At 30.1% G+C, this 16,113-nt stretch overlaps 1 protein-coding gene across 4 annotated transcripts in view; it reads right to left on the reverse strand.

Moving 5' to 3' along the window:
- The window catches only part of LOC129961458 (collagen alpha-1(XV) chain-like), a 320,304-nt gene extending 306,746 nt beyond the window's left edge, over positions 1-13,558 (reverse strand). For 3 of the 4 annotated variants that reach the window (XM_056075047.1, XM_056075032.1, XM_056074996.1), the window contains exons 1-2: positions 13,511-13,558; positions 2,896-2,987 (exon numbers count right to left, since the gene is read on the reverse strand). In XM_056075047.1, coding sequence (XP_055931022.1) covers positions 2,896-2,900 — 5 coding nt within the window. In that variant the 5' untranslated portion in view covers positions 2,901-2,987; positions 13,511-13,558. The remainder of the gene's footprint in view (positions 1-2,895; positions 2,988-13,510) is intronic. The other variant, XM_056075039.1, reaches the window with a different exon arrangement.
- Positions 13,559-16,113: the final 2,555 nt, after the last annotated feature.

Genomic DNA, 16,113 nt, shown 5'->3' on the forward strand with positions numbered 1-16,113 from the left:
ACATTAATTGGATAATTAATTAGATATTATAATATATATGTAATAATATAATCAGTGTTATTTTGTTTTGTTGGTATTGTTTTGTACTCTCGTTGTAAATATCCTATCCTATTCTATTTAGATAATAAGTATTATTAATTATCTAAAACTGTTTTAAGGAATTTTCATAAATTCAAAGGCAAAAGTAAATAAATAATAAAAACATGGATCTTATTTTGTATGTGATGAATGAAATATATACATTTTTGAAGTATTAAAAAATAAATTTCATAAAAACTATAACAACAATGGTCTTAACATATAACCAAGAATATTAAGAAATATAATACAAAGATAAATTTTCTTTATGTTAATAAATTTCAATATCAAAGTTATATTTCTTAAATACATTCAGTTATAAGTACAGATATGCAGGATTTACTTTTAAAAAAATCAATATAATTATTCCTTTTCTCTAGAAATACAAAAAAAAAAAAAAAAACCCTAGTATACCGGCACTAGTATTTAAAATGAATAAGAATTTTGCTCAATTTAATAAAAACGTTTTTTAAAAAATTTTAATACTATAATTATTAAGTGGAGTTATTGCATTTTGATTTAGTAGCTCAGAACGTCTAACTTGATGACCATTGGCCGTTGCGATAAGGAATTTTCAACTTAAGAGATACTTATATTACCAGAAATAAGGAATTATAATAAACTCAAGTTTTTTTCTTAAACGAGTTAAGTTTTATTCTAAACACACTTTTTAGATGAAATTTCACTCATTACTTTGATAATAAAAATACTATGACATGGAATCTCAAATGGCTTTTACAATACAGAAATTAATCTTTTAAAAAGTTTGTACTTCAGAAAGTAAAAATTAAAAAATAAATGTGAAATATCCTTTTACCAGATTAAGTTAATTCTATTTTAAAGGCCGAGAAATAAAGAAAAATTTTAAATAATTTCAATTAACTTTTGACACACCGTGCATACTTCCTTTCAAATGAACATTTAAAATTAATTTTAAAAGCAAATAAAATGGTTCAGGTACAAAATTTTCCCATAATTTTCGGTCATTTTATAGGCTTAAAAAAAAGAAAACATTCTTTATTAGAGTTTTTAATATGCATATTAACCTTCAGTCTTAATACGAATAAAAAAATGCATTTTAATTTGAAAGTTTCATTGTGTTAATTTTATCTTGTGCAACTGCGAATTGAACTGTGTCAAAAAAATTTATAGCATTAATCCATTTCATTTTTTCCAATTTTATGCATGATTTAAGACAACTAAAGTAAAAAAAGAGGACATAATATCATTTATCAATGGAATCATTATTTCCGATGAGTTATTAGAAAAGCTTTCAATTGCTGTCAAAACAAGTATAACAATTTTTTTTTAAAATCAATTGTGTAATACATATTTCATGAACAAATGCCTGTTTTTAATTTATAGATGTTGCGAAAATTTTATTTTGAACAAACTTTGTCTAAACAGAAACTGGTGAAAACTCAAAATCTTGAGCAAAAATTAAAAAGAAGTTTTATTATTTAATTTAAGGTTTGCAGTTTTGCATTTTAAAAAGAACGGACCAATAACAAACTGTTTATCGTGAACATTTAGAAACTTCTATAAAATATAAATTCTCCACTTTTCTAAATCAACAAAACAAAAATTTTTTCCTCTAAATTTTCAAAAAGCTGCAATTAAATTAAAGAATCATCACGACACAAATGCATATTAAAATTTTAGAAAATATTAGTGTGATATATAGCTCGCGATATAATTTACACAGGATCACCAAAGTCACATATTAAATTAAAAATTAAAATAAAAAGTATGGAGGAAATAAAACCTAATCAAATTCCTGTAGAAACTATTGAAATTAAATTTTTTGCATTTAGGAAAATTACAGGAACAGCGTTTAAAATTTATGTGAAATATTATGAATAAATATTAAAATAAATCTTAAGCATTATAATTAGAAAAAAATTCAAAATTCAAAGTAGAAATGATAATTATTAATCTTGTAATATAATGTAATCAATGTAAAATAAGATGGGTATAGCTGTTAAAGCTTTTGGCACTTGTTCAGATTTCTTTTCGAAGTTAAAATTAGCTATTCGAACTGGATTAGAAAACTGAGCATATTACTTTCCTAAACGTTTCTTAGAATTCTAAAGTTATCTTATTTTAATTTTAAAATTGCCTTTTAAATTTACATTTTAATTTAGAGTAGAATAATTCTACTTGTGACATTTTTTATAAAAATCAGAAGTGGCATTTAAAATAATAATTAAAGATATATTTTTAAAAAAAATAATTCGCTTTTACTTATCTTATTGTGAGAAAAATATTTTTATCTAGCTTCGTTTTCACGTACAAAAAATTTTTTATAAAATTTTTTAACTTGCGCCTAAAAGAAAATTTTTATTTATTTATTTGTCTTTGATATAAGTGCTTCGAAAATTTAAAATATATGATAATTCAAAATATTACAAATAATTTTCTCCATTAATTAATTTTTGGTAAAGCAAATTTCGGATAATCAAGCTGTGCAATAGAACTAATCATTAGTCCTATAATACTATCAGTAATAATTTATAAACTAATATGCATAGATGCAAAAAGTTTCGATATTTTCTCAGAATGATTTTCGAAACTTTTATGAACGGAAAATAAAAATTGTATGCAAATAAAATTGTATATTTTTAAAAGCATTCTGTGCAATTTTTTTGCTTTTTTAAAAATCAAGTTATAAATTGCAAATGCAAACTTATTTATTAGCATAGATTACAATAAAGTTTCCAACAAAAGTTCCCTGGCTGACGGAAAGGGTTTCTAATAATAATTCTGGCCCATAAAAGCAACTCACATTGATAAAATGAAATACTCACCGGTACTCACCTCATTGAAAGATGAAAAAAAGGGCTCTAAAGAGCCGCTATCTCACGTTCACGATCTCCGTACGCCGCTCACAACTCTGCGACCCTCGAGTACTACGGAAAAAAAGAAAAAGGAGTGTGGTAAAAAAAAAATCACGCACTTCTTAACCCGCAGACGAAAATTTCTGAAGCATTTCGGTGCGCACAATCACGGCGCAAGTTTTCCCGCCAGCCGAGACCGAGTCACAGACTGTCCGGCAGCTGTTCACTGCGCATGAGCGAGGTGATTAGTTTTTGTTTGAAAGAGGGGGAGGGGGCGGAATCTTCCCGTTTTCTGCCGACGATTGCAAGGGATGACTCCTTTTCAGAGATAAGAATGTTAAACAATGAAGAAAAGGACGAGAGAATTAAATGGAGAATAAAACCAGAGCCAAATTTATCGTTCCTGAGAGTAGAAACAGTTGAGTTAAAATTTGCATCGCAAATTCACTTACTGGAAGTTCGGGTGAAAAAAAAATAATAGATAATTTTTTTTTCGTGGCATGATAAAAAGAAAGAAAAAATTTACATTTCCAGTAGCGGAATTCAATTACCTTAATGAAGCTCTTCAAAACATTAATCAATGAATATAATAAAAATAAAGTTAGAAAGGTGATAAAATATCTAATATATATATTTATAAAAAATCGAAGAATCCATAAATTTGTTTTTGAAATAAGGAATATGTCTTATAATTTTCAATTTGCAATTCAGAAATCGTTTTAGTTTTTTACTCAAATTTATTGAATCGTGTCTTCATTATTTTTTTAAATTATTCGTAATTTTTATAGTTTATGTTGCTTAATTTAAATTCCCACGTATAAAATGATATCATAATATCCAACCAGTCTGGGTTCCATACCAGAATGCAAATATTTAGTTGGATAGTTAATGAGCATAACAGCCAATCACAATAATCCCTGTTTACACAGTTTAGTTTTGTACGTTAACACAATAATTACAAAATGAAGAGAGCTAGATAGACAAAATTCGGTATACGGATTTAACATCTATAGTGTACATATGTAGCAAATTTTGAGCCAAATCTGACAACGTGTTTGCTGTCTGTCATTCTGTAATGCCAACGATGTGCTTCGTGCAGGGTGTTGGGGTGGAGTGTCGTATTAAATGTCAGTCTGTACTTTCAGAAAAAGTAAACGCGATAACTGAAAAACGCAATGATTTAAATGTGACAAATTTGGTATAGGATTTTGTGACTACAAGTGCAGTTTTATGCCACAATTTTGTTTCAATCGGTTGCGAATAACGTGTCTTAACTATAAATTCAATTTTTGGCTACTATCAACGGATGTCAGGGATTAATCGCCAAAAAAACACGCCAAAAATCCCACAGATTCAGTAAAAATGCCAAAAGTAATGTTTCGAAACTTTTGTGTGCCAATGGCATTCTTTGGCATGGACAAATTTATTAGAGAGTATGCGAGAAAGTATTGGGAAGACCGCTCCAGCTGCTTTATCAGAGGTTTCGCAACTGTATCCTTTTTAGTTTTATTGTCTTATTTAGATGCAAAATGTGACAAACTCTTTAATCCAGATGTTCTGCGCTCACAGCAACTATACCCCCATTTTCCCTTGTTAACGATGCCACCCACTGTAAAGGCCTTCCAAGAAGTCGCTTTTCAGCACCTCCCCACTTCCTAAGCTAGATATTTCATTTGAATGCAATTTTATTCCTGCGTTAAAAATTTCTAGATAATAAATATTGCAAATAATGAAATATTAAATTGCAGATTACTTCCAAGATAGTTAGTCTTGGGATCTCGGATATTAAAAAAAAAATTAACTTAATTTTATCAATGATTTTAAAACAAACCATAAAAGAAAATAGCAAAACTTACTTTTACCAAAGTTTACTTACTTACCAAAGTTAACTTATGAGTCAGTTATATAACAATAAAAAAAAGAAGAAAATGCTTTGATAATTATGTTCTAAAATTTCAATGGTAGACGATTTTAATTTGAATAAGGTCGAATATGTGGCTCTTGTAAATCAAATGAAAACTCGAAATGATATTCGTCTGAAAATACAACAAGTTATTTCGGAAACTGCTCGAAAATTCCGGAATATTTACTGTATCTGTCCAAAGTATTTGACCCTGATTGTTGATTTATTAGATAATCTGACCATGTATTAGTAGTGTTATCAATTATTTATCAAATTAAGATGCTGAGATATGAGTTGATAAACCTTGAGAAACTCCCTTATTATGAGTCTTTATTTTGAAAGGAAAACTTCCGAAATTTTTTTCTAATAAGTGTTTTGTGCAAATTTAATTACACATTCTAAGAAAAAACACTTCTGTTTTGATAATATATGGTATAACAATTTTTAAAAAAATTAGATTTCATTTCAATTATAATAATTCTCGGTGAGTAAAATTAATTTCTGTCAAATTCTGAAAAGTAGAATTTATCATAATTTATTTTGATGGTCCCATTTAATTTCTTGCAGAGAAAAGAAGAAAAAATACAAATATTGGGTTGGCAACTAAGTAATTGCGGATTTCACTCGTAGATGGCTTCAGTTGAATTTTTAGGTTTGCAGACGTAGTACAAATGTAAAACACATTTTGTTATTTGATAGTTGGCAATTCAGCTGTCAATCAGTAAAAAAAGTTTTTTGATCGGTTGCGTAATTTTCGTTTGGTGTTCGTTGATAAATGGAAAATCAAAAGGAACATTTTCGTCATATTTTGCTTTTTTATTTCCGCAAAGGGAAAAACGCATCGCAAGCTCATAAAAAATTATCTGCTGTTTATGGTGACGAAGCCTTAAAAGAACGGCAGTGTCAAAATTGGTTTGCCAAATTTCGTTCTGGTGATTTTTCACTCAAAGATGAAAAACGCTCTGGTCGTCCAGTTGAAGTTGATGACGACCTAATCAAAGCAATAATCGATTCGGATCGTCACAGTACAACACGTGAGATTGCAGAGAAGCTTCATGTATCACATACATGCATTGAAAATCACTTAAAACAACTTGGCTATGTTCAAAAACTAGATACATGGGTTCCTCACGAACTGAAAGAAACGCATTTAACGCAACGCATTAACAGCTGCGATTGGCTAAAGAAACGTAATGAAAATGATCCATTTTTAAAACGACTGATAACTGGCGATGAAAAATGGGTTGTTTACAACAATATCAAGCGGAAAAGATCGTGGAGCAGGCCAGGTGAACCAACTCAAACAACATCAAAAGCTGATATTCATCAAAAGAAGGTTTTGTTATCAGTTTGGTGGGATTACAAAGGAATTGTCTACTTTGAACTCTTACCACCCAACCGAACGATCAATTCTGATGTCTACATTGAACAACTAACGAAATTAAACAATGCAGTTGAAGAAAAGCTGCCCGAATTGACAAATCGAAAAGGTGTATTCCATCATGACAATGCAAGGCCACTCACATCTTTGGTCACTCGGCAAAAATTATTGGAGCTTGGTTGGGATGCTTTGCCACATCCACCATATAGTCCTGACCTTGCACCATCTGATCGTTTACAAAACTTATCGATCTTTACAAAACTCCTTGAATGGTAAAAATTTCAATAATGATGATGATGTCAAATCGTACCTGATTCAGTTTTTTGCTAATAAAAACCAGAAGTTCTGTGAACGTGGGATTGTGATGCTGCCTGAAAGATGGCAAAAGGTCATTGATCAAAATGGGCAATACATTACAGAATAAAGTTATTTAGTTCCATGAAAAAATTGTCTTTGATTTTCTAAAAAAAATCCGCAATTACTTAGTTGCCAACCCAATATATAATATAATCGTCGGGGGAGTAATCAACAGGGGAAAAACTCAGAATTTAGATGAATTTTTAAGATTTAATTCTTTAAACCATTTTTGGAATTGTATCAGTTGATGTCTTTCTGTGAAAATGATTATTCGAAAGTTCAATAAACTGACTTGATAAACTATGGAATGCGATCTTTAAAACAAAATTCTAGCGCTGTATCAAATTTTGAGAAAATTGCTCTTCGGGAAGTCTGTCTGTGTGTCCGCATGCACATCGCTGTAGAACTCAACACACTATTTCAATAGTTTGGTTCTGTTTATTAAGAGTGTTCATTTATATCAAACTTTTAATTTAGTTCGTCGAGAAGTTGACTGCCCATTTATTCGATACATCAAAGAGACGACCAGAATGCACATTGAATTCTCTTTGTACGTTGGACCGAACTCAAAGCTCTTCATATTTTCTTGCTGCTGTAATAGCTGCTTCATGAAAAATTGCATATGCGTACTTGCATATGCGTTTTTAAGATTATTTCAATGGCATTTAATTTAACCTTAATTTCATTCATTTTAACATCGCTCGTCTGTTCTTCCATAACGTTCCAATCGTTATTTATAAGCTGTACTTTCTTTTAACATGGTTTTCAAGAATCCATTCTTACACTCACATATTCATGATCATTCCAACCCAAGTGCTTCAATCGGCTAGAAATACTGCTTGTCGGCAACCCATATTTCCCCTGTTCTATAAACTAGCAATCAATTTAATAAACCTGAAATATCCGAATGATGACCTTAAACAATCGGCCCATAAAATCAAAGACATTTTACAATTTATGTTAATTAAATGATAAATAATATCTGTTCAAACAGAATATCAGAAAATTTCATTTTTATTGATGAAGCTCTAATGTTTGTAATTAAAAAAAATTAAGTTGCTACTTTAACATTCCGAATTCATCATATTCGTAAATTGTTAGGACAAAATATAAGGTTAATACCCGTCGAAATGGACGATATTTGCAGGGGAATCTAGAGTAGCATTTCAGAAAAGAATTTTAATTGCCGGGAAAAGAAATAAAATGAACGAAATCATAAAATATACATTTCATGTCACTTAAATCAATGAGAATCTCAAAATAGATATTCGAAGTGATGACCTAAAATGTTATTCACTTTTCACCCAAGGAAATGAAAAACTGAACATTCTTGGAAAAAATCTTTCAGTCGTATTTACTCTTTCTTCTGCAACATCGGTTTTCTCAAAGTGATTTTTTCAAGGAGGTCCATAGGCGCCTCGTATATTAATGATTTTATAGGTGCACCAGACAATTATATCCAGTGAGTCGCATCCAAACCATAGTAGGAGATATGTGGCAGATTGGACCATAAGAGCGGATTTCCATAATAGTTCAACCACAGGTTTGTCACTGTGACGAATGGAAAAACTTGCACGACCAGGAAAACTTGTGCTAGGCATATACAAAAATGATGTGATGGCCAGATACTTTAACAACGATTATGCCAGCAAGGCAGTCACTAAGAATATTTATCTAAATGTTGACAACAAATATTAATTGGGATTTTTAGAGGTTTCGAGAACATAGGCCGCTGTCAGTCCAAACAATGTTCGTTGTTAATATTGAAAATATTTTATTTGAAAGACGTAGCCAGAATACTGAGCAACACTAATCCAGAAAACTGTTGTTTGTTGGTATCATTTAGAGCATTCATCTGATTAACTGTAACAGGAACAAATTGTCATTTGAGTTTAAGACTGGACTTCTTTCACTTGAAACATGTGTAAATTTAATTCATGAATCTGAGTCCATACTGTGATATGGCAAATATCGTGTCTGCTATTTCTCTTCGTCTAACTGTAGAAGGAATTGCTTGCTGTAAATCTATCAAAGACACGATCTTCTGTTTCGTATGTTTACACACTTTATGAAACCAGTATTTCTTTTAAAAGCTGTTTTCTAGCAGTCTTCGATCAACACTAGAAAAAGTGGTCTACCTTGAAATACAACACAACAGAAATCAATTATTGTACAAATCGAAGCATTGGACATGTTTCGAAGTTGTTCTTACATAACACTCAGAATGAAATACAACTGTAAGTTCCGCAGATAAATATTTTTCGTCGCGGCAGGTATCATTATATCTTTTTATCTCGTTAAAAAGGTTTACAAACAGTTTAAAGACAAATGTAAATTAATTTTAGAGATCTATATTCACGGATATATCCAAAGATTTTCAAAATTGTTACATACGATGGAAATATTTGCAATGTGACTTAATTGAAGCAGTATATGAAGTTTTCTTTAGGAATAAAGTATAATTGAATATATATTTTCCAGCATTTAATCTATAGATAAATTCTCTAACTGAAACTTTTTAATATGTTTCAGGAATAGGACGCGTATTCAGCTTAGTGGTGTATTAAAGATAAGCAAATAAATATTTTGGAATAGAATTTCCTCTTATTAAAATTTGATATTGTTCGTGACTAATGTCTAAGTAATTCGCAATATTCTGCAGTTGATCTAACTCTATTAGGAGAAACTTTTCATGTACTAACTTTTAATTTTATAGTTATTTGATTTATACTTGGAGAAAATATAGCATAGCAATTTTATCAGATGGTTAGCCTATTAACTGTTTCGCATTGAAATATGTGTGTGATGTACAGGCTAAACTGTTTGACTTACAGCTAGCAAATCTGGCACATATATATTTTAAAAGATAGAAAGATTTTTTAAATTAAAAATTAAGCAAATTTTTGACATATTTGGGCGATATCTTCCAACAATAGTATTGCACAAAAATGAATTTCACACCATTTCAAAATTGTCTTTTTAATGACACTGAATTAATAATAGCACAAATTTGTTCTAAACTTTGGCATTTTTTTTTCAAAAATATTTTTCTCTAATTTCCAGCAGTAAAAACATTGTTGCCATTAAATTCAAACTCTTTTTATTGTTTCATCAAAGATTTAATTGTATATATTTCTTCTATCGTTGAGATCTAAAGGAAAAAGATTTTTGTTTAAATCTATGTAATTTACAAAATGAATGGAAAAAGTGAAGTTACAGTACCTCAAAATTTAGAAGATAGATGAAGTGTACATTTACATTTTTAAAAGCACTGTGATGTTGTAAGATTGGTCTCCCTTTGAAAGATCAGAAAATTTGAAAGACAAAATAGCTTGGCATTATAATATCTAATAATTAATGAGAATCACGGATTTGAAATTATATTTAAAATGATTAATCTGAAATTAAATATTACCAATATCCACGGCGAACCGTTTGATCAACAAATACGGCTAATTTTAAATAAAAGCAAATTTAGGAATTGTTTTTTTATTTGAACAAATTTTTGGAATTCTATTTAAGCACTTGTTATATACATAGAAGATAATAATTGGTAAAACATTTAGAGTGATATCTGCATTACTTTTTGAAAATTAGGGTTTATTGAGAAAACATTTACGTGAAAAATCGTATTTTTCAATTATTGTATAAGTATTTTTCTATCAATCAGAATTCGCGAACCGAGAAAAAAAAAGAAAAAAAAAAGAAGCTTTGGTGTAAGGATGGTAATTTAATTATGATCCGTATTGCTCATCTCGGTGTTTATTATTCAAATTTCATAGAATAATACACGATGAACATAGTTTTTGATGCGGAGTTGCAACTTTGTCTCTCTGTCTCTGTCTCTCTGTCTCTGTCTCTCTGTCTCTGTCTCTCTGTTTCTGTCTCTGTGTCTGTCTGTGTGTGTGTGTGTGCGCCTACAGGGCAGACCATTCGACCTACAGGTACCAAATTTGGCACATGTATGCATTGGAAACCAAGAATATGCACATCAGAGCGATTTTTTTTTGGAATTTTTAGATTAGAATTTTAATTAAAAATTAATCGAAATTTTTGCGTTTCTCCGTTAAAACTTCCGAAAGTATTTCAGCACAAAATTGATTTTTACATCATATTGAAATTCAAAAAATAATCTTTTCAAAAATAGCAATGTTTCGAACTATAAATAAATTTTCTATTTTTTATGAATTTTAAAGATATATTTTAATCATATTTTTCAACAATTTATTTCGCATAGAATAAAAATAAAATTTTATCGGCACGAGCGTGGCAAAAAATTAGCTTTTATTAAAGAGTTGCCATAACATTTACAAAAGCTCTGATTAAAAAATAAGCTAATTATCAATGCAAATTAAATTTAGAAAAATGTAATTTTGATCATGTGAACTGACTGTATGAAATGAAATAAATAGGAAATGTGATATTTTCTAAAAAAAAATAAACTCAAGACAAAGTTTTTTATGATCGTGCACAATATCTATATTATTAATTTAATAAATCAGCTTTATTAAAGGAATTTTGATTTAATACATACAGAATATCCATTCAAATCCGGACCCAACGGCCAATTTGTAAATCTTTAGTAATAGACATACATATCAACTAAATTAGTCATTAAAATTGACTGATTTCTGAAAAAATTAATATTATTATTCTATAAAAAGGTACGCTTTTAGACCTTTCCATCCACCATCTTAAAGAAAATATCAATACTGGACCAATCAGTGCTCGGAATTTCTCCAAGGCTGATAATCAGATGAATGTGTGTTTGCGCGCGCGCGTGTGTGTGTGTTAGTGCGTCTGTACATGTTGGCGCTCTACAACTCAGACCATATGATTTAGAGCAACCACACTTGGCATATATATACTTTGATGGATGAAAAAGTATACCTAAAGAGATTTTTTGAAATTTTAATTAATTAAAAGCAGAATTTTGTAATTTTTCCACGTTAACTTCCGAAAATATATGGATATCTGAAGCATCGCCAAATAATCGAAATGATTTTTTTTAATGATGACAATACTGTACCAGTTTGTACTTTACATTATAAAATAAAAAGCAATGTTTTAAATAATTTTTTGAATTTTTTTTTAGAGTTACATGTTTTTGAATTTTAACTACAACCGTTCACTAGATAGTAACAACTGTTTTTACATTAATGTTTAATAATTTGATGATTTATTATTTACTAGGGGACATCATCCCCTGCTCGCTTATGCTCGCCAACCCCAGGAACTGCTAATGCAGGTCCTCTCGGATTGCTTTGCTATCCAAGCTCGCTTCGTTTGCTCGCCATCTACTAAACCGCTTTAGTCTAGCAACAGATATATTCAGATTCAATTTATTCCAAAATATAATAAAACAATGAAAGAAATAAACAATGCAATGCAAAAAGTACATTCGCAAAAATCACCAGCATCAAATTTCTTTGTAAACAAAAATAACCTTTCATTTAAATAACTATATACATCCACCAAAGAAAGAAATTTTTAAAAAAAACCTGCACTTTTCTCACAATTTTTCAAATTTGGGAACTATACCATAGAAACAGAATAAAAGACAAATTCAAAAAAAATTGTACCTTTTTTACAATATTTCAAATTTAGAAGCTACAGAAACATAGTAAGAATTTGATATTTGCAAAAAAAATAAATTGTTTGAAAGAGCTATATTCAAATCCGTGTATTTGCCATTTCAATTTTAATTCTTTTTCCACACAACGTGCCTGGCAAAAAGAACAGAGTCCCGACATAGTCCCACAACTATGCTCCTGTAGTTCGGAAACTTCGCTCCGTGTACATAAACTTTTAACCCTATCTCGTTCATTACGACAGGATCTTCTTATTAAAGATTCTTGAGCATTTTCATTCGACCTGTTTTCTCTTTTTCGACGATTTCGTTTTAAAATCGTTGCGGCACGACTTAAACACATCGTAAAAAATTTTGTCCGTTTTTTGACCGTTAATTTTTTGTTTAAAAATTTTTCAAACGAATACAAAAATGGCGTTCTTTTGAAATCATATCAAACCGTGCAAGGTCGCAGTGTTGCCAAACGGCGATTAACAAATTCGGCCTGATTTTGCGTCTACATAAGCGTTTTATATATAGAGATGTAAATGTAATCAATTTCCAGCGCTTTCAAATAAGAAATAAATTTTGTAAATCATTTGCTGGTATGGAACCTTCCAATAAACTAACAATACATTGAATAACATTTTAAGTTGTATGACTCATTTACACGAACATATAAAAACTAGATGATATTTTCATATGCCTGTATATTTTCTGGATGAATTCCATCAGATTTATAATAAGAGGACAATAAAATAAAATAAAATCTACGATCGCAAATTTCAAGTTATCATGTGAGAACATTATTATTTTTAAGTCATTATTTGTCTTAATTAATTTAAGTCATTAACCAGTATAAACCGGTTTGAAATAATCACTAGACTTCTCTATTATATAATTTTTTAAACTTTCATTTTCAATTTTTCTAGCTCGCTAACAAAGTTTTGGAGCTCGACTGATTTTGATATGAAATAACAGCTATGATGTCATAGTTCTAAGTCAACCTTTTAAAAACGGATCTGCTGTCAAAGAAGCATACGTAATAATAAAGCAATACTGATAAAAGCAGGTCAACCTTTTAAAAAACGCATCTGCTTTAAAAGAAGCATACATAATAATAATAATGCAATGCTGGTAAAATCAGGTAAAATAATATGCGATTAAAAGATGATGATGAAAATTGCCATTTATGCTTTATTCATTGTCTACGCGATTTCGAGCTTCAACCCCCCCCCCCCCAACCAAAAAAACATCATGTTCTCACATGATAAAAAAAATCAATAATTAGCATATACTGGAAATCACATTTTAATGAAAGCTTGAAAATTCACTCATCAAGTTTTAGTTGCAATTTTATAAGCTTTAAATTCAACAGAACTTACCTCATTCAGAATTAAAATTGAGTGATCTTGAGCTAATGTTCGTCTAAGGTTATCTTTCGTTGTTTCTCCCTGCTTCTGGCATTCTATTTTTAGATAATTCCTTTAAGGCAAATATCACTCGCCGGACCCATTCCGCCGTGGCGATAGGCCGGTGTTTGTATCGCTTCAAGATCTTACTTTATCTTTTGATGAATGCTGTTAAAAGAAATATTTTAACGATTGTTTCTTATAAATCACGTCATAATTGTCAGATGAGGTACAAATGCTTGCAATTGTTTAATAACAGTTGCTGCGAGATAAGCATGGGATTATTAACATTATCAAGTATTTTCTCGTTTAGTGGCCTTCGTAATCAGTAACGATTCAATCAATATCATAGTTAAGTATAGTAGCCTTAAGTATAGTACCCCTAACATTGTTAGGATCCTCTTTTAATGATCAAAAACTAATGGTTAATTTAGTTTCACATTTCAACACTTTTTTTTATTTTAAAAACATGGTCACGATTAATTTAATTTTTAATTATTTTTGTGAAAATATATATTTTTATTTATTTACTTATTATGCTCCGTTATTTCGTGGCATACAAGTTTCTGCGCAATGTTATTTAAGTGGATGCTCGATGTTTTACATATTGCAATAATCAAGTATACTTTTTAAAATGGAATGAAGCCTTTATAATTGATAGAGTATTAATATTATTCAATAGTGTTGATATTGGTTAACTGCTCATAGTTATGGAAGAAAAATGTAAAATCATTCTACTGTCACCAAACCAGCCTTCACTGTAATGGGGCCTAGGTTCAAGAAACCATATGGGGCCCTAAACTTTTTGTACAGTAAAAAAAAAGAAAAAAGGCTAACACTAACATTTATTACGGTTGCCTGTTTATTTGATGCTTGATTTTGTTTTTGTTATTAATTACTTCAGAAAAATAATTTTTAGCAATTTTTTATGCTTTTTAATAATATAATTTTTTATGCTTTTTAATAATAAGGCAATCCTTGTGCAGCACAAAGTACAGCACAAGGCTTACAGAAGTAAGCAGAAACAACTACATGCATAGATAAAAACAGATAAAAATAAGGATATAAACAACAGGAAAAAAAAAACAAATAAGACTAATTAAAAATTGAAGCAGCAAAGGCAATAAATTTACAGAATGATAAAAAAAGCCATTTTGTGGTCGACCAAAACACGAAGCGGATGTGGAAACTTAATATTACAGGCATCTAGATCCACAATAAAATCCCTTCTCCCTTCAGTAAGTTTGTAGCAGTCAAAAAGCAAGTGTTCGACATTTTGAACTTCACCCACTCTGCAAGAGCACAGATCAGTGTCCAATAATCCAAATTTCTTGAGATAATAATTGAAATTACCGTAGCCAGTAAAACATTTTGTTAAGTGAAAATCACTGAAGAAATGCTTGTTATTTAACCTCTGAGAAATTGTGTGGAAAAATAATTTAGTTAAAGAGGCAGTTGATGAATTCTGGTACAACTCATTCCATAAGAGAATGGTCTTTTTGCGATTCTCATTGCGAATGTGAGATTTGGGGATTCTCACAGGATCAATGATGTTTAGCTTTGTAGCTTGCTTTGCAAGCCAATCGGCTCTTTCATTCCCTAAAATGCCAGTATGTCCTCGGACATGTGAAAAACAGACACTAATTCCTCTTGCTTTAAGCTCGTAAAGAGTGATTTGAAAATTCACTACAATTTTGTTGCAGGAAGAAATATTACTAAGCAAAAATAAGGCTGAAAGAGAATCAGTACAAATAAGAAACCTGGATGACAGAGTACAGTGGTTCACGATCCATTTGAGCGATTTACTGAGGCACAGCAATTCTGCTTGGAACACACTACACTCATCAGGAATTCTAAACATAAAGTGTTCCATTTCGGCGGCGTCTTGAAACACAACAAAAGCAAGACCAAAACGGTGGTTGAGTTTGCTGCCATCAGTAAAACACACTACAGGAAAATTGCTAAGAACATTGTCCTTATAATCGATAATTTGGATAGGAACACGTTCAGCAGGATGTGGAAGATTAGAACACTTTGGAATCTTGGGTAATACTTACAACATTATCTTTGAAATCTTTATTTTGAAGGACGAAAAAGTCAATTGGGGGAAACCCTCTATGACAAAGCAAGCTTCGTAACTTACAGTTCTGTAGCCACGTATAATTCTGAGTAAAATTCTTCTTTGAATTCTACGTAATAGCAAAGGCATTCAAGCATTCTACACATACTTGCTTGACCAAAGACAAATCTTTATTAAATTTAATTCGTTGAAATAGCTCTCGGCACTTTCTATGGTACTTAGCAAAGTAAAAAAAAGTTTTAACACAATTAATACATTTAGAAATAACTCATTATAATTAATATTTAGCATATATTGCGATATGTCTTGAGCGTTATTTACATCCCTTTCATTCAAAATCGAACCCCGTAACCAATTTCCTGGATAAAGTTTTCATCTACATCTTTTTTTATGTAACTTTATGAAATTTTTGAAAATTTTTTCTAATTTGTGTTTTTATAAAAATTTTAAATCGGTGATTAATTTGAAATTGTTTACATCTGCCTTCTATCTGTAC

The sequence above is a fragment of the Argiope bruennichi genome, chromosome 1 (assembly GCF_947563725.1).
Source record: "Argiope bruennichi chromosome 1, qqArgBrue1.1, whole genome shotgun sequence".
Classification (NCBI taxonomy): Eukaryota; Metazoa; Arthropoda; class Arachnida; order Araneae; family Araneidae; genus Argiope; species Argiope bruennichi.